The 27,496-nt window shown below is 48.8% G+C and overlaps 1 protein-coding gene across 2 annotated transcripts in view; it reads left to right on the top strand.

The window, feature by feature from the left end:
* Window positions 1–27,496, top strand: part of LOC119703738 (phosphatidylinositol 3-kinase regulatory subunit gamma) — a 77,956-nt gene that overhangs the window by 30,721 nt on the left and 19,739 nt on the right. The window contains exon 1 of one of the 2 annotated variants that reach the window (XM_038143979.1): window positions 14,299–15,055. The exons of the other annotated variant lie outside the window; for it this stretch is intronic. Within the exon in view, the coding sequence (XP_037999907.1) occupies window positions 14,950–15,055 (106 nt within the window). The 5' untranslated portion in view covers window positions 14,299–14,949. Of the gene's footprint in view, window positions 1–14,298; window positions 15,056–27,496 lie in introns of those variants that run through there. 2 annotated transcript variants of the gene reach the window in all.

Here is a 27,496-nt window from a genome sequence, read left to right on the forward strand (position 1 = left end):
TCTCAAGCTCTCCTCCATCAGCAGGCACCTCACTGGGGTTGTGCAGCACCTGCTCACCTCTGTAAACTGGGGACCAGAGATCATCTCTGGGGCTTTGGGGGCTTCCAAGCCTCTGTGACCAACTTCCCCCTGTTCCCTGCAAGGCCTGGGGTGGGTTTTGGGGTGGGCATGGGCTTCTCCCCCCTCTTCTCCCCTGTCCCTCAGGTGCCGTGCTCTGGGTCAGGTCTGGGTTCGTGACAACTAGTTTAAATGCATGGAAAATACCTTAATCCTGGTAAGACCCTGATCCCTGCCTGCTCATGCTTCCCATGAAAGCCCCCCACTTCAGCCATAATCCCCTGGAAGAGGTCATCTGTGCACCCTCCATTTGTGGGAGTAAGGGACTCTCTCCAGGGCACCCACAAACTCCTGGCGTTGGCACACAGGGTCCTGGCTAGTATTGCCCAGGGAGTCCTGTCACCTGCAGGGAACTGTAGGGATACAGATGCTTCTGCCACATGGCCAGTGGCTCCTGCCACCCTCTTGTCCCCCCTTAGGGCCACCAGCTCCAGAAGTTTTCAGAGAGAACCAAGTAAGTGTAAACTATTTTTACACGGTTGTGATCATTTTTCTTTTCTGTTTTGAGTTGCTATATAGTCCACAGTGAGCAGAACTCCTAGCCTCCCAGTCCCTATCCCTTCACAGCTGCTGCCCTATCCCATCCAGAGGACTACCCAGGGCATGGGATTGGAGGAACCCCTGGCTTGTGGGGAGAAAGAGGGCTTTGGCTCTGCCCTCAGTCCCATTTCCCCAGCATCAGGAGCTTCTGCTGCCTTTACCTGCCCTGACCTGTGGCCCCATGAGCTGTAATCCCCCTCCTGCTGCACCCGCAGGATCAGAGGCTGCCAATGTCCAACCCATCCCAGAGAAAGGAGGGCACTGGGGGTTGGTAATAAATCCTGATGATATCCTGGGGAGAAGGGTAGAACAACAGGTTCTCACCACTCCCTTGCGTGGCAATAGGAAAAGTCTGTGCTTGCAGAATTGCCTGTTGTATTTAGAAGAAGCAAGGACAATGCTGGGATAGAGGCTGAGCTGAGCTTTTAACCAGCCAGATTACACTTAGCAGGAGCATTTACCTCTGCCTCTAATCCGCCTGCCACAAAGACTTGCTAACTCCTTCCCGGATTTAACTGGAAGGCTTCAAATCTTCCTGCAGAGGAGAGAGTTAAGCCCGAGCTGGTGCTGGAGGGCTGCGCGGGTCAGGGTCAGTGCTCCTCCTTCTCAGGCACATCAGGTTTGGGCCAGACATTTAAGTCCCAGGCTCAGTTTTTTTTCTGGCAACAGGCCCTGCAGTCAGGACAGGCAGGGGATGGGAAGGTGCCAGGAGCCCTTCAGTCCTTGGGAGCTCAAAATCAGAGCCTATGCAGAGCAAAGATTTGGGCATTCTTGAGCAAAAATCACCGCTACTTAAACACAGAGCCGAGGAAAAAGCTCTGGAGGAGTCACCTGGTTAGAACAGTCCCTTGTTTTTAGCTGGATTTCTTGTAAGAACAGAAAATATCCATAGCCAGCGCTGGGTGGCTGGGGAAGGTTGGGATGGCTGCTGTAGGATACAGTCATGCTCCCGACACCCAGTGTCACCTGACACATGGCCAGTGTCCCCTGACTCCCCCATCCCACCCTGGAGCAGACACATTCTCCACTGCCTGCACAGGGCCAGGCCCATTGATCCTCAGAGCCTGGGACACCTATGGCACCAGTCCTGTGGCTCATGCCACAGAGATCTCTGCCAAGCAGAATCCCTCCCTTGATGGGCATTCCCTCACAGGATGCTTTGCATCCATGCCAGGAAGGGGAGAGACAAAACTCCTGGTCCTTGGCCCTGCAGTACACCCCTACAGGACCCCCAGCACAGTGACCCCAACACTGCCGGGGCCAGGGTGCCTCAACAGGGGATTTTGGTGCGAGGCTTTGGGGCAAGGGGACAGGGACATGGCACGTGCTGATGTCACTGAGCTGGCTGGCACTGGGCAGCACGTGGCGCTGTAGGGGACCCACCAGCAAAGACAGTCTGACTGGGAGAGCAGCCAGGAGAAGGGCTGGAGCTCTGTGGCTGGCTCCACAGAGCCTGACCCGACAGGCTGCCCACCCTCGGTCTCGCCCCACACCGCTGGCACTAAGCCTCGCATGCCAGGGTCACATCCTGAGCTGGGAAAGACGCGTGAGCTGAGACAGCAGAGCCAGGGATGAAACCTCCCCTGACTTCTGGGAAGCCGGCAGTGTCGGAATTTCCCTCCCAGCACAGCTGCGTGGGAGGGGACGGCGAGTCCCCTCGGCCAGACCTTGCACGGTGTCCCGCCATCCGGCAGCACCTCTCGAGCTGCAGGCACATGCGAGCCACCATGGCGGCCCGGGCCAGGATGACACGATGGCAGCCATCCCACTGCCACCGCCCCGCCACCGGCTCGCTCACAAAGGCCGGAAGCTGGGCGCAGCCGGGGGGTTTCCCGGCTCCGCCGTGGCCCCAAGTGCCCCAGGGATGAGCTGGCTGCCAGCCAGCGGCACCCAGCCCGGCCTCCGAGTCCCTTTGCGGTGCCGCTTATAGGGGACCTCTGCACAGTCAGGAATTCCCTGCGTTCCTCCAGCTGCCCCAGTGCCACGGCAGCAGAATCATACAGGGGGGCTCCATCCACAGCATCACCTCCTCCTTACGCTGGGAGCAGAAAGCACCTGGCAGGAGAAAATCCACCTCGTGTGTTCCCGAACGAGGCTCTGGGGCCTGCAGCAGGCAGAGCCTGCGGGGCTGAGGGTGCTGTGCTGGGCAGGGCTGCAGAGCCCCCCCGCTCCCCTCCTCCAGCCTGCTGGGCACGGGGCCAGCTTGGCTTCCGCAGCCCTTTCTGCAGGCCGGGCTGGTATGTTCACCACAAGCTATGGACGGCCTGGCTGCCGCTTACGGTAAATCTCAGCTAGTTGTTTTGGGCAGTGCACAGGCAGCAAACCGGCCGTGTCCTACCGGCACCGGCGTCTGCCGCAGGCGTCTCCTGTTTCCAGAGCTCCCCTTGGCTTTCCCAGCAGTGACCCGCTGCGTGTCACACCCCGGCATCAGCGCGGAGCCACTGTCCCAGGGCTCCCCCACCTTCCTGGTAACAGGCAGCGTCTGGGGGAGGGGAGAGGCATTGCCATCAGCCCCCTGCTTTGGCTCCAGGTGCACAGGAAAGCTGGTGAGGAAGGATACTGGGCCACACGGTGATGCCAGCACAGTCCCACAAACTGCTGCCCAACCACCCTCTTCTGCTGCTTTCTCCCATCTCCGCCCTCTGGCCGATCTCCAGCAGAGGGACTGGGGGATTTTTCTGCTTGCTTGGGACAGTGTGAAGCCTTTGTCCCTGTGGCGGCCAGCAGATGAACCTGAAGCACCACTAAGCATTTTCTTTAGGGCTTAAGTGGGATTTATGGGGTGAAGATGCCTGCTCCAGCCCTCTTCACGGATGGGTAACTTCAAGCACTGGGAAAAGGCAGGATTTGGCTTAACCAACAGAGTTTTCCTGAGCCCTCAGGAGCATATGTTGCATTTTCTTATCCACAAGTATTTTCTTCCTATCCTGCTTTTAAGTGAAAATCACTGAGGGGTGCTTGTCACTTGAGACTGTGAGGCTTGGAGCTGCAAGGACTGTCCCACACTTTGCTCCACATCTGTACTCCAAGTCCAGAGGAAAGTGAGGTACACACTAGCAAAATTTCATTATATTGAATGACCAAGAAGCAGAAAACAAGCAAGGCACTAAGTCACCCAAGGACAGACCACGTCCCAGGGGCTAAGCCCTGCCGCCCCTGACCCACCAGCCTGGGGACATTGCCCCAGAGCAGTTCTGCCAGCTCTGTGGTGCCTTCTGCATTTGGCCCAACCTTTCCCAGCATGGGAAAGGATGCACAGCAGACACAGGCAAGGGATTTTCCAGGGTGGAAGCTTGCTCCTGGTCTGGTTTTTCAGAAGCAGACTGCGAGCTTGTGAATCGGAGGTATTTGTCAAGTCGGTTCCTGCAATGGAAATGATCAAATAATTGTTCATACACCCGTCTGGCCCAATGGCTCATGCTCACAGAGCAGAAACTGGCTGTCAGGCTGCAGGACTGTGGTTCCCCCGTGATGCTGTGGCATGTTTGTGAGAGGAAGATGCTGAGGCTGCAGGTGCCTTTCCAAGGCAGAGTTATGCCATGCTCCAGGCACGCTGCCAGCCCGTCGCTCGGCCGGATTCGTGCCGCCTTTCTCTCGCAGAGTCTCATGGAGGGCTGCACTTCACAGCGGGCTTTTCCTGTTCCACTTGCCCAACAGAGTGCTTCCAGCATCTTCTCTACCCCTTGTCCTCTCCTTCCTCTTCTCACCAATTCTGACAGCCTGTCCTTGGCTCTCCCCGCTTCCCCATGCTCAAGCAGGCATCCAGAACAAGCCTGCTGCTCTGAGAGTGAGGATGGAGGACATGCATTCCTATGGAAAGTCAGGCTCTCCCAGCAGCAGCCTCTTCCAGCCCCTGAAGTGACAGTGACCTGAACATTTCTATTCAGACCAACTATTTTTTCAGGCATTTTTAACCTCCTCTTATGTATTTTTCTTTTTCCTTTGGGGTTGAAATTATTCTAGCTTTGTGCAAAAACCAACTCTGAAGTGCTTGGGGAGTGGAAACCTCCCATTATACTTTTGAAAAATAATATTAATCTTCCCTCTCCTTTTATGAAGAGTTCTCTCCCCAATGGCTCAGGACTGGAGGTAGGCATTTGATGTGGAAATAGCCCTTGCTGGAAGAGCCCTTTGATGTTTGATTTTCACACGGCCAGCTCCTAACCAACCATGGGGGGCGCAGGGTGCTGGCAGGGTTGGGCTCCAAAGGGTGCCCAGGAAGGACACAGAACAAAGGGGAGGTGCTGCCAGACCCTTATCCTGCCTGCCTTGTTTCCCTGAGCAACAGGCAGGTGTTTCCAGGCTTCAAAGACAATAAAACCAGGGGGATTTCCATTCGTGAAAACTGCCCTTGGCCTGATTCAGCTCCAGGACCTAAGGCAGGTGCCCAGCCTGCACTGAGCCAGAGTGATCCTTTGCCCAGGGCAAAAAAGACCTGGCATCTCCCATCAACCAAAAAGACCAGAAGGGATTGCAAGAAGCAGGATTTGGCCTCAGCTGCAGAAATGCAATGGCAAAGGGACACACACTGTCAGATACCATCACCTGCTGGGCTCCCCAAAATGCCTGTGCTGAAACACACCCACTGTAGAGATGGGGCCAGGAGGCCATACCATGAGGATGAGGTGCCTGAGCTGGGTGTGTGGGGAGCTGGGGGCTGGAGCACCACAGACCTGGGCAACAGCCTGGACCTACAAGCAACAACATCCCCACCCTTGCTGCAGGGACACAGGGGACAGTGAAGTGGATTCCCACTTTGGGACTGAGACATTGTCATGAAGTGTCTCTGGTGGTAGGGAGCCGGGTCACACATTTGCTTCTTTCAGTCTGACATAGATCCCAGATCCCATAGATCCTTATTTAGTGGGTTTCGTATCCACCGACTTCACCCCCCATAGTGCAGCAGCGAGTTTTTCTCCCCTTCCCCTCCCTCTCCTACTGTTTTCACTCATTTAATTCCTCAAAGCACTTCCAAGAGGCCGTTCATCTGGGAGGTATCACCCAAAACAAAGCTCTATTGTGTATGCTTGGTCAAAGCAAGATAAGAGCTTCCCAGCGACAGGGGAGTAAAGGTGCTTCTTCAGGTGCTGGCAGCTCTCAGAGAGCACAGTGTTTGAGATGTGTCAACCCACCGGCCGGCATTTGCATAGGCACAATATCCCTCTTCACTTTCTGGCACCCTGGAAACTGTTGTATTAAACCTCAGTTCAGTGTTTTGGCCTGGTAACCAGCATCACATGATTTACTTTGTTTCCCCCCTTTTTCTGTTCAGAGACAATATGCATTTTCTGCTTTGTCAGCAGAAGGCAGGGCAGAGCTCACCCTTCAGAGCGTCCTGCTCCTGGGAGCTCTGGCAGCTGACGGCTGTGTCTACTCTGCACAAAGAGCTCATGTCCAGCACATTCATGGCACCAGGAAACAAAAGGTTTTCCACTGAGTTCTCTACTAATCCATGTGTTGTGAGAGACACTTGGCTGCCTTTTTACCCAAAAGCTTTGTCCTTAGTAAAATCTGAAGATGCTGCAAGTTTTTGTCTGATCCTTGAGGAACAGATGAACTGCTGGACATCTGGAAATTCTGGACACAAGCACCAACTCAGCCTTAAGGCACATACTAAGCAAGACCAGTGATCCCAGGGACGTGGCCGAACATGTGCCAGGCAGTCCCTCTGTCCATGGGCTGTGAAGCTCGTGCTTTCCAAAATCTGTGAATTTGTTGCATATTTTGAGGACATCTGTGCAGTGTAGACACTGGTGGGCTCAGGATTCCAGCAAATGGCCCAAAGATTTACCTGGTGGGCTGGAAGCTGAACTTGATGCTGCAGTGGCTGATCTGCCAGCCTGTGCCCATCATGCACTATGAGAGTGTAGTCAGGACTTACTGAACGTGAGAAATTTTGGGGTTTGATGGATAAAGTCTTGTCTTGTGGCATGAAGTAGTGTGCTGGTTTGCAGATATAAGGGAGGTGTTTTCCTGCATGTTTCTAGAGGACACCTAGGATTCCACAAGGCAGGCATGGCAGCAGAGACACAGAGTGAGTTCTCAGGGTCCCTAAGTCCCACCTGTCCTCCAGGGAAATAATACTCTTCTCTTGGGAACCCAGAATTATTCAACCAAATTGTTTGGAAATCTTCAGCAGTGAAAGAACCTTTATGCAAATGACAGACAAAAAAAGGTCTTAATGAATCTGACCTGCAAGTTGCCTTTGCTCAAACCCTCCCTGCCCATCACCTTGGCTGGAAAAGGAAGGCATTGCATTCACATGCCGGATTTTAAGTGCTCACCCTACACCGCGCTGTTTGTTTTATTTCTCCACTCAGCATTCAGAGGTTCTTCTTCTTATGCTTATTTACTGTAAAGCAGAGAAAGCCAGGGAAAATGATCTCCAAAGCAAATAGAGCCATGTTTCCATTTGGGAAAACTTAGAGGGAAAGCGCGTGTAGCTAAGCAACAATGCATGATGGTAAATGGGTCATTTTCCAAGGCATGAATTGCATGTGGATAACTGCAAGGAAAACAACCCTGGCCAACACACTGCCGACACTTGAGTTCTTGGCCTAAGTGATTAATAAAAAATGAGAGGACTTTTCAATACCCCCGAGAGCTCCCTGGTGTGTTATGGGAGTTTTTCTCCTGTTTTCCATCTCCACCCAAAATCTGGGGTGGGAAGTCTCTGTTCCTGCAGCTGTGCAGAGCTCTAAGTATGGATGTGCTGCAGTGAGGTTCCCTAGACACAGAGAAATTGATAGGTCAGTTCCACCAAATCCCAGGGAAAGGGATGGGGGCAAAGGAGCTGCATGGCAGGACTGGGGACTCAGCCATGAGAAACGGCCTTCTCTTTTGGGCCAGAGGGAAGCCAGCATTCCCTGGTGCATTAGGACTGAAGGTTGATCTCAGCCTCCTCCAGCATTGCCCAGGGGTGGCTGTGTTCACTATCCCTCCCTCCAAAACCAGATGATCTCCACTGCAGGGAAAGGGAGGAGATTCTTATATGTTGTGGACTTATGAGGGTACTGCTACCAGAATAATACTGGCAGAGAGATGGTAAAATTGTTTGGGAGGCCAGGAATGGAAGACTTTGCTGGAAGATAAACAGGTGACGCCACACTGGGTTGGGGGCATAATGTCCATGTCACATAACTGCTGCATGATGGGGGCCGTGCTTTACTCAGACAAAGGTGAAGGGTTAGGAAACCCTTCAGCTTTGCATCCTAGGGTAGGGAAACGATTGTGCTGGTTTTTTTTTTTCATAATAATAACAAATCTACAGAGTTCAGGCTTTGCTTTGCGGAAGTGAAAATTCTCTGGGCTTTTCAGAATTCCTCTTACCGGGAATGGTGCCACCTTCAAACCCATGCTGGCAATCCAGCCTGAAGGTCACCAAGTGGGATGTCAACAGAGCAGGGCTGAGACCTCACTTTTCCTAGAGGTGATGTTGATTTCCTCTTCCTCCTGCTTGCATCACTGGCTGGGATCAAAACATACACTGCCATGTTTATTAAAAAGAGTTACTGCAGGAAGGTATTGGGATTATTTCTTTCCTCCATGAATAAAGTTCTACAGTACCTCTTAAAATCAGACCTGAGGAATTTACAGAGTGGTTATTGTACATTCCTTGGGGGGGCGGAATTTAAGCAAGTAGTTCCAATGCATTAAAGCAATGAATAGAGGAAGTGAAAAATATTTTCAATTCCTGTAGAGTGTTACATTTTAAAAGTGTCCTGGTTTAGGACATAAGAATCAGGGAAGGAGCTTTTCTCTCTCTCTCTTTTATCCCCCCTCTAATTTCTCTGAATTTGTTACAAGTCTCCTTCCATTTTGCTCACCATTTCCAAGCAACAAAATAGAGAGAGGCCTGGAACGATGACAGAGATGCGAAGTGCACAAAGGGACCAGAGTGTGGTCCGATAATTCTGTAATTGGAGCTGCTTGAGGCAAAATTTTTTTCAAGCCAGTGTAAATGGGGATCGCTGAAACCCTTAACAATCGGTCTGTCAGGCTGCTTCTTTAATGGATTGCTCTGTTTAACTCTCTCTGTTTGTCACTGGCAAGATGACAAGAGAAATTAGTGTACTGGAAAATATAAGGTAACTGGCAGTTCCCCAGCCCGGCTCCACAGCCCCGCAGACCCCGGGGTGCTGCAGCGCTAGAGCCCGGCTCACCGGCTGCTCTCCTCCCTCCGTGGAGGACGAGGAGGAGGAGGAGGGGAGCTTACGACCTCCTGCCCTCCCTAGGGGTAGGGAGACCTGCAAGAACACCCCGTGGCTCCGGGACTGACCTAGTGAAGAGCATGTGGAGAGCAGCGGTGCCCCCATGGCTGGCTGCACGCCAGGACTGGGGTGGGGAGAGCACCGAAATGTCCTCCCAAGCCGCAAACCTTCCATCAGCTGCTTTGTCGCCTGCTGTTACACCACGCATACTCTTTGTAAAGCGCTGCGGGTTAATGTCAGTTTTCTGCGAGCAGTCACCATTAGAGAAGATGCTTCCAGCGTGTGTGCGAGTGTGCGTGAGCACATGTGAGTGCGTGCAAGGGTGCATCGCTTTGGAGATGCTCCGACACCTCCATTGTTTGCAGCCAGACCCTGAAACTTGGCAGCGACGATGCCCCGAGGCTAGAGATGTACCTTTCACTTTTCCCATGAAATTCCATTCTGGTTTGGCTGAGTTATAAAAAAAAAAGTTTGAAAATCACCATTTCCCTTCTGCTGCCTGCATTCCTCAGGAAAACTCTGGCAGCCTGTCAAAACAATAACTGAACGTGAACTTTCTAAAGAGCTGGCCCGGTGCTGTCTGCCAAAGCAGCAATTCAGCACAGCTCGCTGTGGCGTGCCCTTTCCCTCACCCCCCCGCCCCGTGCCCACCCCCTCATCCATCCCCGGGCACTCTCCAGGTGCAGATGTGTCCACCCCGGACACTCATGTGCAGAGCACGGGGTTGGCATCCACTGTCCAGCTGCAAAAGCCACACACACCTCCTCTCCCCTTGCAGGAGAGCAGCTCTCTGCTTCCATCCCAGACCGTTACTCCTGGAATTTTTTGGGCAGAAGCCTCTGGAGCAGTGAGGAAAGGCCAGTCCAAGCCTTGCTGAGGAATACGTTAGGTCCAGCTGCAACAACCTACGTTGCAGACATTTATTTAAAAGCTCTTTTTCTTTATTTTTTTTTAAATGTTATTTCCTATGTTAAAAGAATGTTGTTTACAATGCAAAGCCAAGTGCTTTTAAGTTAGGAAATGCCTAATGTATGATTCCTCGCAAGCTCAGCTCTATGTGCATGCCTTCTGTTCCGACCTTTATGGACACGAGCCCCTATTTCAAACTCTTTCCTTACCCAGCAGACAGGGGAGGGAAAAGGGCACAGGCTGCTCTCACTGCTGTAAATAAGACACTTCCTAACACTGAAGTGTTTCACTTGAATGTTTTTTGCAGACCGCATATTATTCTTTAATACAGGTTTTTAATGCAATGTATAATTTTCAAACCAAAGCACCCGACTTCGGCACACTTGCCAGAGTTTTCCCTCACCACAGAAATGTGGCCGCATCTGGGGTGGAGTGAGGCAACTGTTTTGCAGCCTGTTAGGACATAAAATGACTATAAAGCAGAGAGAGGAAGCACATTTCTTGTTAAAAACACCCGTTACATTTCACATGAAGGTTCTGGAGGATGCGGGGAAGCAAACTGCTGCTGCTTCACCCCTGCAGGGATTAATACTCTTAATCTTGCAGCAAAAGCTTTGTGGTCTCTGTGGTACTTCTGGGGCTCAGACTGTACAACTGAAGGGGAAGATGGTGCTTGCATTGTCCCCATGGTTCAGGAAGGCAGAATGAACCTCTGCCATTCCCAACATTTTTTCTCCTGCCAGCAAGCCCCGGGGTTGGTTTGCAGTGTACTGAGCCACACTGAGACTCAGCAGCAGCATCTGAGCCAAAGCAGACAAACCCTCGCACCTTCCCTTGTCTCCCCATCATCAGGAGCTGAGAAACAGGCAGGAGGAATCCGTTAACTAAACCAAACTGCTATAACTGGTTGTTCTTGTGCTGTTCCTTGCAAGGTGTGGCTGCCCCCGTGGGAAGCTGGCCACCAGTCACAGTACATTATCCAAAAATCCCAGTGTCTGTGCAGTAAAAGGCCAGTAATTTCATGTAGCATCTCCTGATAGCCAGGGAGTTGTCCTTGCTGATGTGAACACAGTTCTACCTTCTCCAAGCTCCCCTCCAGCAGGCCCTGAGCTTGTGCTAACAGTGCAGCTAATATCTGGATCTCAGGAGTGGCCAGGAGTCTCCAGCCTGCCCCAAAAGTCTCTCATCATTTTCATGCATTTGGCTGGCAGCACTGTGGATCCAGCCCCCCTCCCTCTTCCAGCCCTCCAACTATAAAAGCCTGTTGTGGCCTACATTCAGCTGTCGGATATCACATTATCATGGCTCGGCAAAGAGGAAACCAAGCAGTTTGGCACAAATGGCTTTTCTGTGTTCAGTCTGTTCCAGTGCAGGTCTGTTCAGCTCCTCCCGAAGCACATGGAAGCGCTCAAAACTTCAATATTTAATCTTGCCTTGAAATGCAAATTGTCAGATCCAAGGAGAGGAAAGTGAGCAAATGCACAGCCGTCGACACAGGATGTCGGGATGTTGGGAAGGCAGCAGGCACTGGGCTCATTCCTTGGCTTTCAGCCGTAGCATGGGGCACCAGGTCCCCTCCTCCAGCACTTTGACCCCTGCTCAGGCACTGCCAAATCACCATTATTTTGTTTCAGTGTTTCAATGTAGCTTTCCCGTCTTGGGGCGATGTATTGGGTTTGCACAGCCAGGTTTTGGCAGTGGGAGCACTCCCAGACCTTGAGCATCCCCGAGCCCTCAGCGTGCTCTCGGTTTTGTCTGTGCTCTCCGATGCTCAGACCTTGTGGCTGTGGGAGAGGCACAGGCAGACGGGGTTTAGCAGCTAAGGCAGCAGATGTGCCTCCCTCTCCCCCCTGGGCACACACATGCACACCATGCTCACCCCTGGTGCAAGGCAGGCAGTGTGGTAGGAAAGGGAGCACCCCCTATGTGTGTTTTGGGAGCCAAGCAATCTTGGGTAAATTATAAGCACAGTTTTGAGAAATAAAAACACATTAATATTCTGTTCTCTCAAGGCATTATCCTACTGTTTACCATTACACACAATCCTCTGCCTTAAATTGCATCTTTGATTAAAGCAGCAATGAGAGAAACCAGTGCTAATAACAAAATGTATTCTGCTTTAAATCACTAAAGTGAAAACATCAATAAGCTGTAACCATCAGTGCCGCCATGAAAATGAAGGCAACCACCATGGGAAACAGCAAGGATGAAATCCACTTTGCCAGCATAAAAGCCAAGTAATTAGGTCTTATGTGGGTGGAACTTATAATGAGGAGCAGGAAGGGGGAAAATTAATTTCAACCTGAGTCTGCCTCTTTCCCCTCTCTGCCACAGCTGCTAATCTAAGTTTGGTGACTGCCATAGGGACCACGACCCCAGTTTTTAGCTCTGCAGGGCCTGCAAAGCAGCATCCACTTGTGCACCTCCACCCATGCCCGACCCTTGTGGGATGCCCCACACCTTGGCAGCGGGCAGCAGATGGCTTGGGCACAAAGCACAAAGAAGTTAAATTTCACTGGGGGAGCCAGCTGTGCTTCCAAGGAGGGCATTTCCCTTTGAAGAAGCCAGAGCTGATACATGGTATCAGCTCAATAATTTAATTTAAAAATTAGAAAAAGGAGCCATATCTGGTTATCGTGGATTAATCAGAGTTTGTGGATGGGTTTATAAAATTAATTTATGTACAGTGAGTGACTTGAATCAAAGCCCTGTGCTCTTCTGCAGCCGACCATCCCTCAAGGAGCTCTGCTGCTGGAGCAGGCTGCTCTAAATTGCTTGCTGTGGAAGTTGTGATACATCAGCAAACTTCGTATCTTCCCTCACACTCTTCCACCGGGTACAGCCTTTCAGTTATTCAATGTCGCAGTCACCCTAAGGTTGAGCAGAGCCAGGAGACTGTTTTCAGGAGCTGCTAAATGATGCCAGAGCAGGACAAATTATGTCACTCGCTGTTCTATGCTTTGAAGTGCAAATAAAGCAGACAACTTCAGTGCTGGGTTTTCCAACACTCCCAGAGATTTCCACAGCAGATCAAGGTGTTGTCCATCCTTGTGCCTCTGACAGTGGTTGGGAGTCTCGGGAAAGGACTTTTCCTTAATTTCTCAGCAGCAGCCTTTCTCTAAGGATGCTTCGCCGTGCCAAAACCGAGGCTGAGTGCCGAGCTGGCTGCACTTCTGCCTCCCGCCGGTGCCTGCGGGCTGCGGGCTGTGGCTGCCCATCGGGACGTGGCTGCCAGGCAGGCTGAGGTTCCATTTCGGGTGTATTTGCAGCTCAGACTTATCCCAAACCTGGTGACAGACAGACATCCAGTTTGGTGCCTTTTCCTGTGGTTTTTGGGTTTGGGTTTTTTTTTTCCCTACTAGTTATGTCATTAGAAAGCGTGTCGGGTTTTTCTCGAGGGTCACACTGGTGAGTTACGGTGCCCTCTGAGATGGACAGGTTATTACGTAGATTACGTGGCTCACACAGCAGGGAGCTGCCAGGGCCCTGCAGAGGAGGGAGGGGAGCCAGTGTTTGTGCCCAGTGCAGCAGCTGACGGGTCAGCCAGGACAGGCGCCCGCCGGGGATGCGGCCAGCGGCTCTACCTGCACAGGGTGCCCTGTGCGCGACGCTCCCACAGGCCTCATCCCCACACGGCGGCCGGCCCGGGCTGCAGGGTGGCAGGTAGCCCCGGCGCTGCGGCGCACCGGCTCGGGGCGGGGGCAGCCCCGCCGGCGGTGTGGGCAGGAGGCGTTTCCCCATGGCCAGCGCTGGGGCCGGCGGTGTCGGGAGCTGCGGGGCCGGGATGCGGGGCCGGGATGCGGGGCCGGGTCACCCCGCGCCCCCGAACCCCGCTCTCCCCTCAGCGCTCGCCTTCCTTTGTCCCGCTTGGTAACCGGCGCCCGCGGCCAATCGCCATCGAGCCGGCCGGCCCGGCCGCGCGCTGATTGGCTGGGCCGCCCGCAGCCCTCTGCCAATCCCGGCGCTCGCTGCTCCCTCAGACAAAGGCAGCAGCTCTGGCAACTGCGCTCCGTTCCCCCCGCCCACCGCGCGTGCTCCGCGGCTGCGGCCCCTTGGCGACCGGCCAGCCAGGGGACCTACCACTGCCACTGCGCGCCTCAACACGGGGGGGCACCGCGCAAAGGCGTCGAGAAAAGTGGCGAAAGCTAGAGGGATAAAAGCTAGAAAAGGGGGGAAGCAGACTTTGTTTCTATGCTAAGCTTTCTGTGCGAGCTTGCCTCGCCGGCGCGAAGAGGGACGTTTCTCCTTTATTTCTTTTTTTTTTTGTCCACCCCCTCTCTCCGCCTTGTGGAAGCGCCCGCACACACACACCCCCGTTCACCTCCAAGGGGTTAAAGAGCCGGCGCGAAGCCCCGCCCCCTGGCGCCGGGGGGGCGTGGCCCGGTCCCCGGCAAGAGGCGGGCGGCGGCGGCCGGGCCCCTCAGAGCCGCTTAAAATGTCACCGAGCGCGGCCGCCCCGAGCCCGGCCCCGCCGCCCGCCGCCACCGCTGCCCGCCGCCCCGCGCCGCCAGCAGGGCACGGCGGGCCCCGCCGCGGGCCGCCCGCCCGCCGCTGAGCCCCGCGCACCCAGCCCCGCCGGCGCGCACCGCACCGCGGGCACAGCGCCGCCCGCCCCGCTCGGGCTCCGCGCCCGCCCGTATTGTTGCCCGCCGCCGCTGCCTCCTTTCTCGTCCTCCGCCGGCGGAAAGAATTCATCCAGAGACTGAAATCGCCCCTTTTTATCCGCTGCTTCCCACCATCCCCCGGCTTTCCTGTGGGGGGCTTGTTTGGCTTGTGTTTTAAAAATACCCCGAAAACGGCGATTTTTAGAAAGAATTCAGGAAAGTGGCTTTTCTGTGGAAAGGTGTCTTTTTAAACAAAAAGAAGCACTCTCTATATATATTATTATCTATATTGCTACCTACCTTTAGTTCTTGTAGGGCAGCTGCTGAGGTGACTTGCGTGGAGGCTTTTTTTTTTTTAAGTTTAATTTTGCGATTTTTAAATTTTTTGCTTTTTTTTTTTTTCTTGCTAGAAGTGTTATTTTACAGCGAGGTGAATTCTTCTCGGCTTTTTTTTTTTTTCCTTTTTTTTTTATTCCCCCCCCTCCTTTTTTTCCCCCCCCCCACCTCTCGATTAAAAGCCGAGCTATCCAACCTCTTATTTCTAACCCTGCCGGGACTTGGCTGTCGCGATGTACAACACCTTGTGGGATATGGACCGCGATGACACGGACTGGAGGGAAGTGATGATGCCCTATTCCACTGAGCTGATATTTTACATTGAAATGGACCCTCCAGGTAGGGAGCCGAAGCCTGCGAGCTGGCCCCGCACCCCTGGCAGCGGGTCGGGGACTGCCGTCCGTCCCTGCCCTCCCTCCTCCTGCCGACTTTTCCCTTTTAAAATAAAAGGAGAGGGGGAGGGGGGGAGTGAAAATTAATATCTGTAGTTAAACTTTGTGTAAACTTCCCAGGGACTTGAGCTCGCTGTCTCCTGGGCAAAAGTATTTTAATACTGGGGGTTTTTTGTGGGGGAGGTGGGAGGAGAAGAGCAATTCATGGTGCCTTTTGGGAGATGGAAGGAGGCAGGAGGAGGAGAGCTGCTCGCAGCCCCTCTCCCGTGTCTCCTTTTTTGAAAACCTTTATTGAAAAGCGTATATTTTGGCCGTATTCGCTCCTAGAGGAGCGCTTTTATTATCCTCTTCACCTGTGTGCCTTTATGTGCCTGTAGCACTTTGATGGTGGTGATTTACCCACCTCCACTCAGTTCCAGTTTAATCGCTTTTACAGTCTCCAAGACCCTTTTCTCCCCAGCTCTCTTCCAGCAGTGACAGATGAGGTGTGTGTTGTCGCTGGGTTTTGGTGATGGGGGGGCACAATACTTGGGAACAGGCTGGAATCCATCCCTGGAGGCACAGTTACTTTGATAACACTTAATAACCTTGTTCAAAAGGATTTGATTCACTTTTTCTTCCCTCCCCCTCCATGGATTGCTAGTGCTGAAAATGGGGAAATGTATTATCCCTGGCTTGCCTGAAGTTTTTAGATGGGGCAGAAAGTTTCTTTTGTGTCTGAAGAGGGAGGGAAGGCTTGTGAGGAGGAGAGGTTGAGTCTTTCTTTGGTAAATGAATTAAAGTAAGCATAAATGGGTACTGGTGAAACTGTATCTATACCTGTAAGAGTGAAACAGGCTGAAGCAGTAAGGTAATTGAAGGGCCTTTATCTTCTCAGGTCTCTGATCTGTACAGCCAAAAGGTACAGTAAAATATGCACCAAAAGTCTTAGCCTGCAGAGAAATTGATAAGCAAATAAGTAATTCCAAGCGCTGTCTTTTATGGGGCACGCACTTTCAGAATGTGCTTTTCAACCTGTGCCTGAATCGTGGCATGTATCTGCAAGTGTGGTTTATTCTCTTTGTTTCAGCACAGTGAGCTGTATTTTTCTCTCTGGAGGTATGTGGTACTTTAATTAAAACAGGAGGAGGTGATCGTCCTCAGATTTTTGGATCTCAAGGACCTGTACTTGCTCCTTTTGGTAATTCTGGCACTTTAAAAATTGGACGGATCTCTCATACAGCACTGGCCACTACTCATTAAATTCTTGCATAGCTGACACTGCCTATTTTTAGATGTTACTCCTGAAAGCCTAAAGTTCAGTCAAATCACTTTGCTTCTGTGAATTGTAAAGGATATCTTTCTTGTAAATGCTTTTGATTTTTAAGTATTCACAAGGTAAGTATTTGTGTGTGCTTGTATCAAGTGAACAAAACCCCAAGTCCCATTGTAGGTGACTTAAAGCAATTAGTGTGGGGCTTTTATTTAAAAAAAATAAATAAAGCTGCTTGAATGGCTTAGTTCAAGGAGGCTGCTAAAAGGGGCTGGACAAAATGAACTGGTTAGAAAACAACTTTCCAGTGTTTCTGCAAGAATTTGGCCATGCAAAATTCTTATAAAGCCTTTCAAAGTTTACATTAAGAAGCAGCACTTCTATCATTAGTAATGCCAATGCTTCCATCACTGGAGCCCTCTTGTCAGGGATCAAGGATCTGCACAGTCCAAACACCCGTTAGCAAAAGGACTTCGTGTTACCGGCTGATCCCCGAAGTGTTCGGTAACTTTATCTTTCATATTTTTAAACTAGATGAGGCAGAGCTGGAAATGATGCATGGGATAATCCCCATGTGTATGTCCTGATTTCATGGAACTGTAACTTTTAAATTGCAGGGGGAGGGAGTGAGAGTGTGGCAGAGGGGGTTCTGCTTTCTCCCTGTCCAGAGGCGGGGTGGGAAGGCATTTTCTGGCCTGGGATGATAGGTCATCCCTAAGAGGAGTGTGGAGGAATTTATTTGGAAGGCTTAAACACTCGGCGTGCCTCGGGATAAAGTCACTGCCTTTGCACCCGGTAACAACCACAGCTCCATTTGGCCCGCTACCAACAAAAATTTGTGAAGGTTTTCGGTGCAGCGTTCCCGGCGCGGTGGCCAGAGCTCCTGGGGGGCTGAGTGGTGGCAGTGCTGCCCCGGGAGCGGCGGTGTGCAGCACCCCCAAGAGTGGCAGTGTGCAGCATCCCGAGCAGGGGTGTGCAGCACCCCCGAGAGCAGGGATGTGCAGCCCCCAGAGCAGTGGTGTGCAGCAACCCCCAGAGCGGCAGTGTGCAGCATCCCAAGAGCAGGGGTGTGCATCCCCAAGAGTGGCAGCGTGCAGCATCCCCAAGAGCGGAGGTGTGCAGCATCCCCAAGAGCGGCAGTGTGCAGCATCCCGAGCAGGGGCGTGCAGCCCCCAGAGCAGCGGAGCAGCCGAGGCAGCCGGGGCGCTCCTTTGTTCCCACAACTCATGCCCAGACATCCCCGGTTGGGTTTTGTGCCGCAGCACCGGGCACTGGCGGATCCCGGGAGCCCGGTGTCTGGGCTCACGCATGACTGCCCCTGATTACATTTTACTGCGTCTAAACTTGAGGCAGAAGACAAAAGCAAGGTGAACATAATGTGCGGTGTCACCCGTAACCTCCGAGCCGAGGGTGGGGATACTGTTTCTCGTTAAGGGCCGGTAGACCTTTAATTTATCTTGGCAGGCTGTCTTAATACCCACCTTAGCCTTGCCCAATAATAATGCAGAAATAAAATCTGGTGATGGCAGGCAGCCTGCAGCGCAGACGGAGCTTCTGTCAGGCCTCAGTGCACCTGCACCAGCTTATCAGTGTGCTTGTGTTTGCTGTTTGGGGCTGTAGGTGTAAATGGATGTTCAGAGCAGTCCTGGAGCTTCTCTGCTACAAGCTTTGCTCTGAAGTTCAGAAATAAAAGTAATAACGCCTCTCTCTCACTTGAGTTTTTCTCAACTTGAGCAGAGGCAGTCAGGTAACAAGGAACTGCAAGCTTTCTGCTAGGCTTTAATCCATCCTAAACATAGGAGCGGGACAGTTTTCCCAAACAGGGTGGTGGAACTAGATATACAGCTCTGCCAGCCTCACAAAGCATAATTAAGAGCAGTACAACTAACAGAGGAGCCACAGTGGTGACAACCAGAAGAGGTGACTCCAGTTACCTCACGCTTTTTCCTCCTGCTTACACTTTATTTTGCATTTATACATGCATCACTGGCATACGGGAGGATCTCTTTGTGGCACATAATGCTACATGCAACCAGGAACTTTCAGTATCTAAAGACACAACTGGGGCCATCACTTGCATATAGCGAATGTAACAGCTTCTCAACTTTCTAATAGATTAAATTATTGTGGCTGTAGCAGCATCATGTGCTGGCTCTGGCATTAGGAAACTGTCAGGGGTTCACTCATATGTTTGTTGTTGCTGTGAGTCTTGCTATGTGGAAAGACAAGAAAATGGGTTCTGGGTTGAATTTAGTTTATTTGACAACATGATTCGGGTCTGCAAAAAGTTGTTACTGCCAGAAGTTTTAGAGCAGAGGATTTCAAATTGAATGCAAAAGCTACCAGAGTATCTAAAGCACAACTACCTTTGTATTGCCTCACTTCTACTTAGAAGGGCTAAGTAATGTCTTTCCCTCTGTAGATCTGGGATACATTATCAGTTGTGTTGGTGATAAAATGTGTAATCACTGAATACATTTTGTCACAGTTGGATGAAAATCAGTAAGAGTGGTCTGCTGGGATTTCTGATACAGATGTCAGCAAAGATATTTGGCTCAACTACAAATTAGAGGTTAGTTTCCTTTGTGTGGGTTATGAAGAAAACCACAAGTTTAAGGCAAGCTTCCTAATGCAGAATGGGCTCTGTCTATGAACTGATAGTACAATAACTCTTTGACCTAAAGCTATATGGAAGCTACCTGTTTGAACCCTGAAATGTGGCTAACTACATTTATAACTTGATCCAGCTGTCTTTTTCAAGAACAGTACTTTGCCTTGCCTCATATGCTGTAACAATGCTGTTCCTATAAAATCTTTCAATATTTAAGCAGGAGGAGCAGCAATTTGTGGGCTATTTAGTTTAGGCAGCACTGCCAGTGTATGAATAAGATAAATATTCCAAGTATTCAAGGGAAAGACTGTATTTATTCATTATAGTTTCTATTCTCATATATAATTTGACAACCCTTATTTTAGGGGAGCGATACTGTAATTGTAATTTGGGAAACACAGGGTTCCGAGCTCAAGGGCAGTGTTTACTGGGATACCAGGTGTGCTGTATCATTATCAGTGTTACAGTAGAAACTGAATGTGGCTTCTCAAATTGGGTTTGTGGTACACAGTAGCCAGATGTAGGTGAACACTTCCTGTCTATGCCTGACTAGTTTTCCAGTGGGAGAACAGATGCAAATATGAACAGCTTTGTCAGTGTTGTCCTTCAGCTTATCTGACTCCAGAAGCTTATCAAAGAAAAGTTCTGTTCTTGCACATCTTAAAAAAAAATAGTCCTACTAGTGCATGTATTCAAAACAGCAGCACTGTAGCTTCAACTGTCTTTTTTTTTTTTTTGCAAATTCAAGTCTTGCTGGAAATTTTATTTCAAAAAAAGTAAATGTTTGGGATTGGGAGTTTCCCTGTTACAGAAGGGAAGTTTGTGCAGGCTGATTTGGGGTAGAGCAGGGAGTAAATAAGGCTCAGCCACTGTATTCTGCATATTTGGGAAAATTGTCTGGATTGGAGTCTCAACTTCTTTGAGAGCAATGGTGTGAAATGCTTCTGTTCTGTTCTCGTTTCACCTAGAGTTCTCTACTGGCCTTTTTATTCAATGACTTCTGTAACCATTCTTTTATTTCTGATTGCATTTTTTAGGCTCACTTTTGCATTCCTTGCATTTCATTTTCTTTTTGATGGCTCTAACTGTTAAAGAATATCACTCATCAGCTTTCAATTAAATACAATACCACAAAAATAGCATCATTAATAGAAAGTGAAATGTTGTTTTGCTTGAGATGAGAGAGCCTGCCTTAAAAGGCTAACATTTGTGTTTATTACTAGGTTTTCAGTTTATAGTTTATATAGTAGAAATAGTTGGGGGAGGCAGAACTTGCTAAAAGGAGTTTTTCAGCTCCGTGTTCTTAAAGCTATAGGTTTATGCAAACTAAACCACGAGGGAACATTCTGAGAAGAAATGAAGCTCTTCAATGTGTTTTTGCAGCAAATGTTATTTCTGCAATTGTTGTTCCAAGCAGTTTTGTGTATTGCATGTTTCCTGTACCTGACAGGAGTTAATCACGGTGCTCCCTCTGTCTCACATGTTTAAAAGGAGAAGACTCTTCCTGGAGTTTTCTGTGGGGCTATTGCTTTCCCAAGCAGCAGAGCTGACTTCTGTCTTTGCCATTGCCTGCATGATTATCTTATTCCAGACTGAAGCTGTTTGTGCTTATCTTTGCTCTACAGCTTGGGAAAACAGAGGCATAGCTGGTCATACACATCTGCACCCAGGACTGAACGCAGTTGGGTGCCTTACATCACCTCATGTTGGTTGTTTAGTGAGTCATTTTTTGGGCAGAGAGCTAGAGAAGAATAAAGAATATCAGCATGCCCTGTGTGTTTTAAAGCTTAGGCTTTATTATTGTCAGAAAGACTGTTAACTGTGTTCAAACAGTTTGCTCTAAAACTTCAGTCCCATTAAAGCAGTAGGTGTGTTCTAGCTGGATTTTTTTGAAAACTCATTTTTGTAAAGTAGGTTGCTGAGTAATGCTTAAGGAACAATCTCTGCTCATGTACTAAGTGCCCCTATGGAAATGAGTCAGATTGTCTTTTTTTCTTCTGCTTTTTATCTCATTTCTTCTGACAGGTTTAAGTCTGCACAATAGCTAAGTAAGCAAGAATTTGCTTCTCCACATAATATAAACTACAGCAGAGAGCTGGTGCTGGGTCCCCAAACAGTGTGAGGGGATGTAACTTCTTTAGAAGATATTTTCATTGTCCTTCATGTTTGCTGTGTCCTCCCCTCCACAAAGATTCTGCAGTGTTCCAGTGAATATATTCCAGTATCTGAAGTTTTTTTAGTTCTGAAGAAAAGTGTCTGTACATAGGGAGCTTTACAAGGATTCATACAGTACAAAAAAAAAAGGCCAAGTGCAGGTGGTGCCTCTTGTAGCCCTTTCCAAAAAGGACTCCAGCTGCCCTGCTGAACACCAACCAGCTGCCTGGTGAATCCTGATGCCGAAGCACAATGAGCTCTGAAGCTTTCCTGTGGCTGAACAGGATCCAGGATCTTCACTGGCTTTGAGTGCAGCAGCACACTCAAGATGGATGCCTTCCATCCAGAGCACTTTGGAAAAGGAGATGAAATACTTCAGCTGCTTCAGCCTGTGACTGCTTCCAGCATTCACCCAGACTCTACCAGTTTTTGTGATTTTAGTGGTAGTTGATAGGAACGTTACTTCTAAAAGCAGATATTCCTGAAGATGACAAATATTACCTAGAAATGGCTTCAAAAACATCACATTTCTCTGCACAAAAGTTGGTGGGTTTGGAAGAATTATAAAAATAATAATTTATTCCTTAACATTGTTTGTTCCTTTGCTACAGAATAACTTGACTTTTGGTTCAGTGTCACTTTCTGACTCTTGTGCTTCAGGTCAGTTTTCTCCTTCCAAACGTAATCCTTTCCTTTTATTAACTACTGCTTACTCTCTGTTAGTTTCTTCCTCTAACCCTTGAAAGAAGAACACTGGAGCCATTTTTTTAGGTTTTTACCTTCTGTAGCCTCATCCTAACTTTGTCTCTGGAGTCCCTAAAATCTGATGCTGCACACAATCATATTTTCTTTTGGAGGAATTCTTTCCTTCCTTGCATGCCTCTTCTTTAAAAACCCAAACAAAACCCCTGAAAGCACAGCTGCTGCAATGGAGTTCAAGAAAATTTGCTGTAATGGGGGGAGCTTGTCTCACTGTTGACGTGTGGGGCTTTTTGAGGGTGAGCAGTAGGGCTTGCTCTCAACACCTGTCCCAGGAAAATGTCGAGATAAAATGGATGAGAAGTTCATTGACAATATTGACCTTGAGCCTGTAAGTTCTGTCATCTGTTACAACCTGCGTTTGTACATTGCAATTGAATTTCCCAGGCTGTGTTTCTGTACTGTTCCAGTACTCCTGCTGCTCTGCCCTGTGTAGTTGTCCTGGGGACATTGTTAGAATCGTCGCATTCCTTGAGGGAACTGCTCCCAAGTGTCCAATTAGAAGTCTTTGGTGGTTTTGGCTTCGTTACCCTGATTCATCTCCTGTCTCCAAGAGTGCCTCTTGAAGGATACAAGGCAGCTTGAATCAATGAGATGAGTGTTTAAGATCCTTTCAGTTGTGAAGGGTATAGTACAATCTCACTGATAAGTTTTGGGGCAGTGAGAGAAGTCAAGCTGCTGCTCTGAAATGGATTTCATTAAAATACTTTGAAAATCACCATGTACTGAGTAAGGAGATTAAATCTGAGCATGAGCAATGGCCAGGCTTCACTCTTCCATGTCTGCTCTGAACCTCCCTTCTGCTGCAGGCACTGTGTGGGATCCCCCCATGGACTGGGACTTCTGCCTCAGTGGAGCTTCCTTCAAGATCAAGGTTCTTAAAAAGGATGACTCATGATGAAGTGTACAACAGATTCCCTCTGAACGCTTTTTTACCTTCAAACTTCTTCTGGAATCTTGATTTAGAAACGCACATTTTGATCTTGCTTTAGGTGGCTCACTCTTAGCAATTTAGGTGGTGTTGAAATATTTGTGCTTTGGTAACTAGAAAATGGTTTGACATAGGACAAGGACAGGTACTGTATGAGGAACAATTTTACATACTGCTCTGAAAGATTGGACCTAGTGGTAAACTGAAATAAATTGCTGCTTAGAGCAGCAAGAATCATATGCATTTGAAGCTGTATTATTATTTTTAAATAGCCTCTTGTGCAGCCAACTTCTCAGTAGCACCAGTTATTTCTGTGAACTCGATCCCCTGTGAGGTTTGTACCTGACATCTGGATGGATGATTAGTCTTTGAAATACCTGGGGGAAACAGCCCTGAGCTGTTTTCATTTAAATTATTTATTATTTAAAATTAGTTATTATTTAAAAGATCTTTTTCTTTTGGCTTTGGTATGTCTCCTAGCCATAGCTGTCACTGCTTGGGCCTGACTTCATTCCCTCTTCTTCTCCCTCTCTTCAGTTCTTCTATCTCAATCACTGAAATTCTTTGCTAATTCTGAATTTTGTGTTTTCCTTGCTCTTGTCAAAAAGTCTATCCCTGCATATTGACCAAAGAGTACTTTTAATAATGTTCTGAAGACTCTGCCTGTGGAGAAGTAGAAAACATGCTGTGGTGTTTCTTCTGTGAAGGCAGATGAGGAGCTGCTTTACTTAGAAAGCAAAAAGGGAAACTCCTTGCTCCTTGCACTTTACGTTTACTTTGCTATATAGTATTCTCAACCTGACATTTGATACTGTAAAGTACAATATTCCTGTTGAATGTCTGAAATTTTCATGGCAATAAAATGTCTGTCATGGACTTTCATCCGGAGTTGGCAAAAGCCTGGGCCTGCTGTTTATATAATAAAATTATTCCTTCCTTGTGTGAGCCAGGCATGTGACACTGGGTGGTGATAATCTTTGAGTGATGAAACATGACAAAAGTTCTAAAACCTCTCCAGTTCATTAAGAGTGTGCTAATTATGCCTGGTAGGTGAAAGAGGACTTACCCTTTTTATCCTCCTCATGTTAATTTTGGGACAGTCACCTCAACCCTGTTGATCATGAACCTCTGACCTTGCTGTAGCTTTGCAGCAGTGACACTGGGCTCTGGGTTGGAAGGAAAACAGTTTTTCTTTGGGCAGTGAAAATAATTGGGAAGCTGAGGGGTTTTTGGCTTTGCACCTTCATGCAAAGGCTGGAATGAAGGGGAGGAGCTATGTTTTGGTACAGAAGTCAAGGATCCCCATGCCATTTATGTGACTGTGAACATCTTCCATTTCTTATGTCTCAGCCCGTGAAGTAACAGGGCTTGCAAAGTAGTGAGAGATGCTTTTGAAATGCCCAAAGGAATGCTGAATTGGATCCAGCCTCTTCACACACTGTTGTTGTCCCCTGTTCTGTAGGTGCCCCAGAGCAGATAATATTTGAACCTGTGCAGTAGCTGTGGATGCTCATGAGGAACAGAGTGCAGCAGAAGCCTGTCAGGTTGTAGGAGGTGAAATGGTGATTGGGAGATGTGGGAGAGGGCTGAATAGCTGGGGAGTTTTCAAACAAAACAGATCTTTATCAAAAAAGCCAATTAATAAAAACTGAAATATTTCTTAAAGGTGTTGTTTTTTATGAAAGTTCATAGAAACATAAGCAAAGCTATAATGGGAGTGTTTTCATTGGAAGCCTGCCTGGCCTTCTGCCAACTTGTCTGCTGTTTTCTGTAATGAGATATTGAAAGACTTCAATTCTTTGAATATGTCTTACTCCTTGGCATCTGGCCTATTTTGGGGGAGGAGGGTGAAAATGTGAGCATGCCTGAGGTTCTGTGGCCAGCAATAATTCCATCAAGGAGCTTCCTTCCCCATTCCCAGAGCAGTTCTCTGTGCACATTAGTTGCCCTTTGAGGAAGGGCAGCTCCGAAGGGCGTCGGTGCTCAACGCTCTGCGAAAGGGGTCAGGCAGGAGAGCTGAGATGTGCAGCTGCCAAGATCATTTACCTGCCAGTGGTGGGGAATGAGCTGCTGTCAGCAGGTGTGCACGACCCTCCTCTGTGTCAGCTGGAAAACCTCTGCAGAAGCCTGTGCTTTTTGCACTGATGTCTTTGAGGGGTTCTCATGCAGCAGGGACAAGTACAGGACTCCTGAGGGAGGGAAAGATTTTGAGGCTTTGCCTGAAATGTGCTAGAGAAATTGAGAAGAGTGTTTGAGAAATTGAGTGAGACGGCAGAGAGCAGTTAAAGATTGGGGTGAATTTTTCTCTTCAACAAAGCTAGCCTACATTTTCATTCCAAGTCTTCATCTATGTCTCCAAAGGGAAAACCCTTCTCTCCTCAAGGACTATGTCATTAAAAATGTTAGCTGGCCTAACCACAGATTACTTGCATGTTTCCATAGCAATGACACTTTGTAGAGCTTTATATTACACTTTGCAGGGTATCTACTGTATATCAACCTTTTTGAAGCTGAGTAACTGTCTTGGAAATCCTCTGATCTGTTTTCTCCTTGTCACAGTGTAGAGAGAGAGTAGATTGAGAGCATCAGAAAGAAGGCTAGTAAACAAGCCCATGAAAGTGCTGAGGGACTTAAAATTGACTTTATCAGAGTACTTGGTAGTTGTGATTATTTGTAACAGTAAGGTAGATGTAATGCTGCATTTAAAGCTGCTATGCTCTTAAGTATCTGGTTTGAAGCTCTTGGAAAATACTGGAAGAAATAAGTTGTGGAGCCATTCTTAGATTAAGTGGCATCTGCCTTAAAATGAAAAATTAGAGTTTAATTAACTGGCAGGTTAATTTTGTATGAAAATACTGCAGCCAGAAAAGAAACAGCCTGCTTGACTGGATACTGCACGGGATATAGCACTTGGATAACTGAGGCATTCTTCCTGTTTTCCTCCTGAATCAGTGCCATTGAAAACCCTCACACACAGGGCTTGGTGGCTCTTACATCATGTAAACTTGTAAAATTTTTTATTCAAAACCTGACTGGGCAATGTGTGTATCTCATGGAAGGCACAGCCTACTCCACTGCAGTTAAATTGAGGACCAGTATAGCCCATGATTTTTTATGAGTGACTTTAAAAGAAATACAGCAACGTTGGACTGCAGACCCTTGCCAGCTTTCCTGCCTGCCCGGGTGTTGGAGGCGCTTTGAGTTTCAGAGAGTCAGCTCCATTGAAGTCACGAGTCACCTTTACAAAAAACAATTCTGCACAGTCAAGAAAGCATCCCCGAACTGCCTTTGGCAGAGCCCAGTGCATGGGCTTGTCTCTCCGAGGCCCTGCACAGCAGCTGTGGGAGCAGCTCGCTGAAGGTACCTGCTGGAAATGGCACAGCAGCCTTCAGGGCCTGACGTCAGCAACATCCGATCCCACGCCCGGCACACATTGGCTGCCATCCCTCTGCTCCATCACCAGCTCATTTTTATTTCCCCCTTCTAAGTGACACTAAGCTAGGGTTGGGATTTAGCTCAAGCTAGTCTGCCTGGGAAAGCTAGAAAGAGGGAACTAGAGTTGCTCAAGAAATTAATACCAGATATGCCCGCGAATGCATGAGGGAGAGCCAGTCTGCTCTCATTGCCAGGCGGTCACTGAGGGCTGAACCTGATCTTTGGAATGTTCTCATGTGGGACTGAAGGGTACAAGTGAGCTGTCACCTTTTGGGATTTGGAAAGATCTGTGCTCTAAAGCTGTCCTAGAGACATGCTAGGGGAAGGATGCTTGTGTGTCTGGTGCAAAGAGAAGGTTCTTTATTAGAACAGATAGATCTGTTGTGCTGTTAATCACTTGTGATCAGTGTTTCTCTCCCAGGAAAAAGGAGGCAAGAAACCATCAGGATCATTCACTTTAATCAGAGCTGGTTTTGAGATAAAGCAAAATTTTGCCTGTGGCTAGATCAGAATTGGACTCAGTGACATGGAAAGAAACACGGCTGCTCTTGAAAGCATTTCTGTTGACTTCAAGCCAGTCTTATCTTACTTTACTCTAAGATTTTAGATCTCTAATATTCATTGGGTAAGGTATATAAAACTGGATTCTTTTGAATTTAGAATCAAAATCTGTGGACTCTTTGAGGCTCTCTGTAGCTTCTCATAGAAACAGCACGAGATTCCTTCTAGCAGGGTTGTTAGTATCACCTAGGAGCTAAGCAAAAACTTCTCTTGGATGCCTCTCCTAGCAACCTCTTGGGCCAACATTATGAGAGCAGCGGTGTGGCGGATGCTGCTCTGTTGCAGTAGACCTGCCATGCCATTACAAAATATTCCCCTTTGTCATCACGGGGCTGGGCTGTGAGGCTTTAAAATTACCTTTGTGAGTGTTCTCCATTTGTACAGACTAAAGTCTGTGGGCTGAGAGGGTAGCCAAGAAATGCTGAAATAGATGGGCATGTTGGCCTATAGGGTAAAGTAAGAGCAAGGGCCTGGGTCTGTATCTAGTACAGAGGAAAATCTATTGTGACTCAAAGAGCTCAAAGCATTGAAAGTAAAGAATCAGATACATAGCTCTCTGGAAACAGGATCCACCCTTGCAAATAGTTTTATATTTTTGAAATGTGCAAGCTATTAAAAAGCATTTTTCAAAAGTCTATTGTGTAAAGGACTGGCTTCCATGAGTCAGGTTTTACAGGAACTGGTC

This window comes from Motacilla alba, chromosome 8 (assembly GCF_015832195.1).
Source record: "Motacilla alba alba isolate MOTALB_02 chromosome 8, Motacilla_alba_V1.0_pri, whole genome shotgun sequence".
In the NCBI taxonomy this organism is placed as follows: Eukaryota; Metazoa; Chordata; class Aves; order Passeriformes; family Motacillidae; genus Motacilla; species Motacilla alba.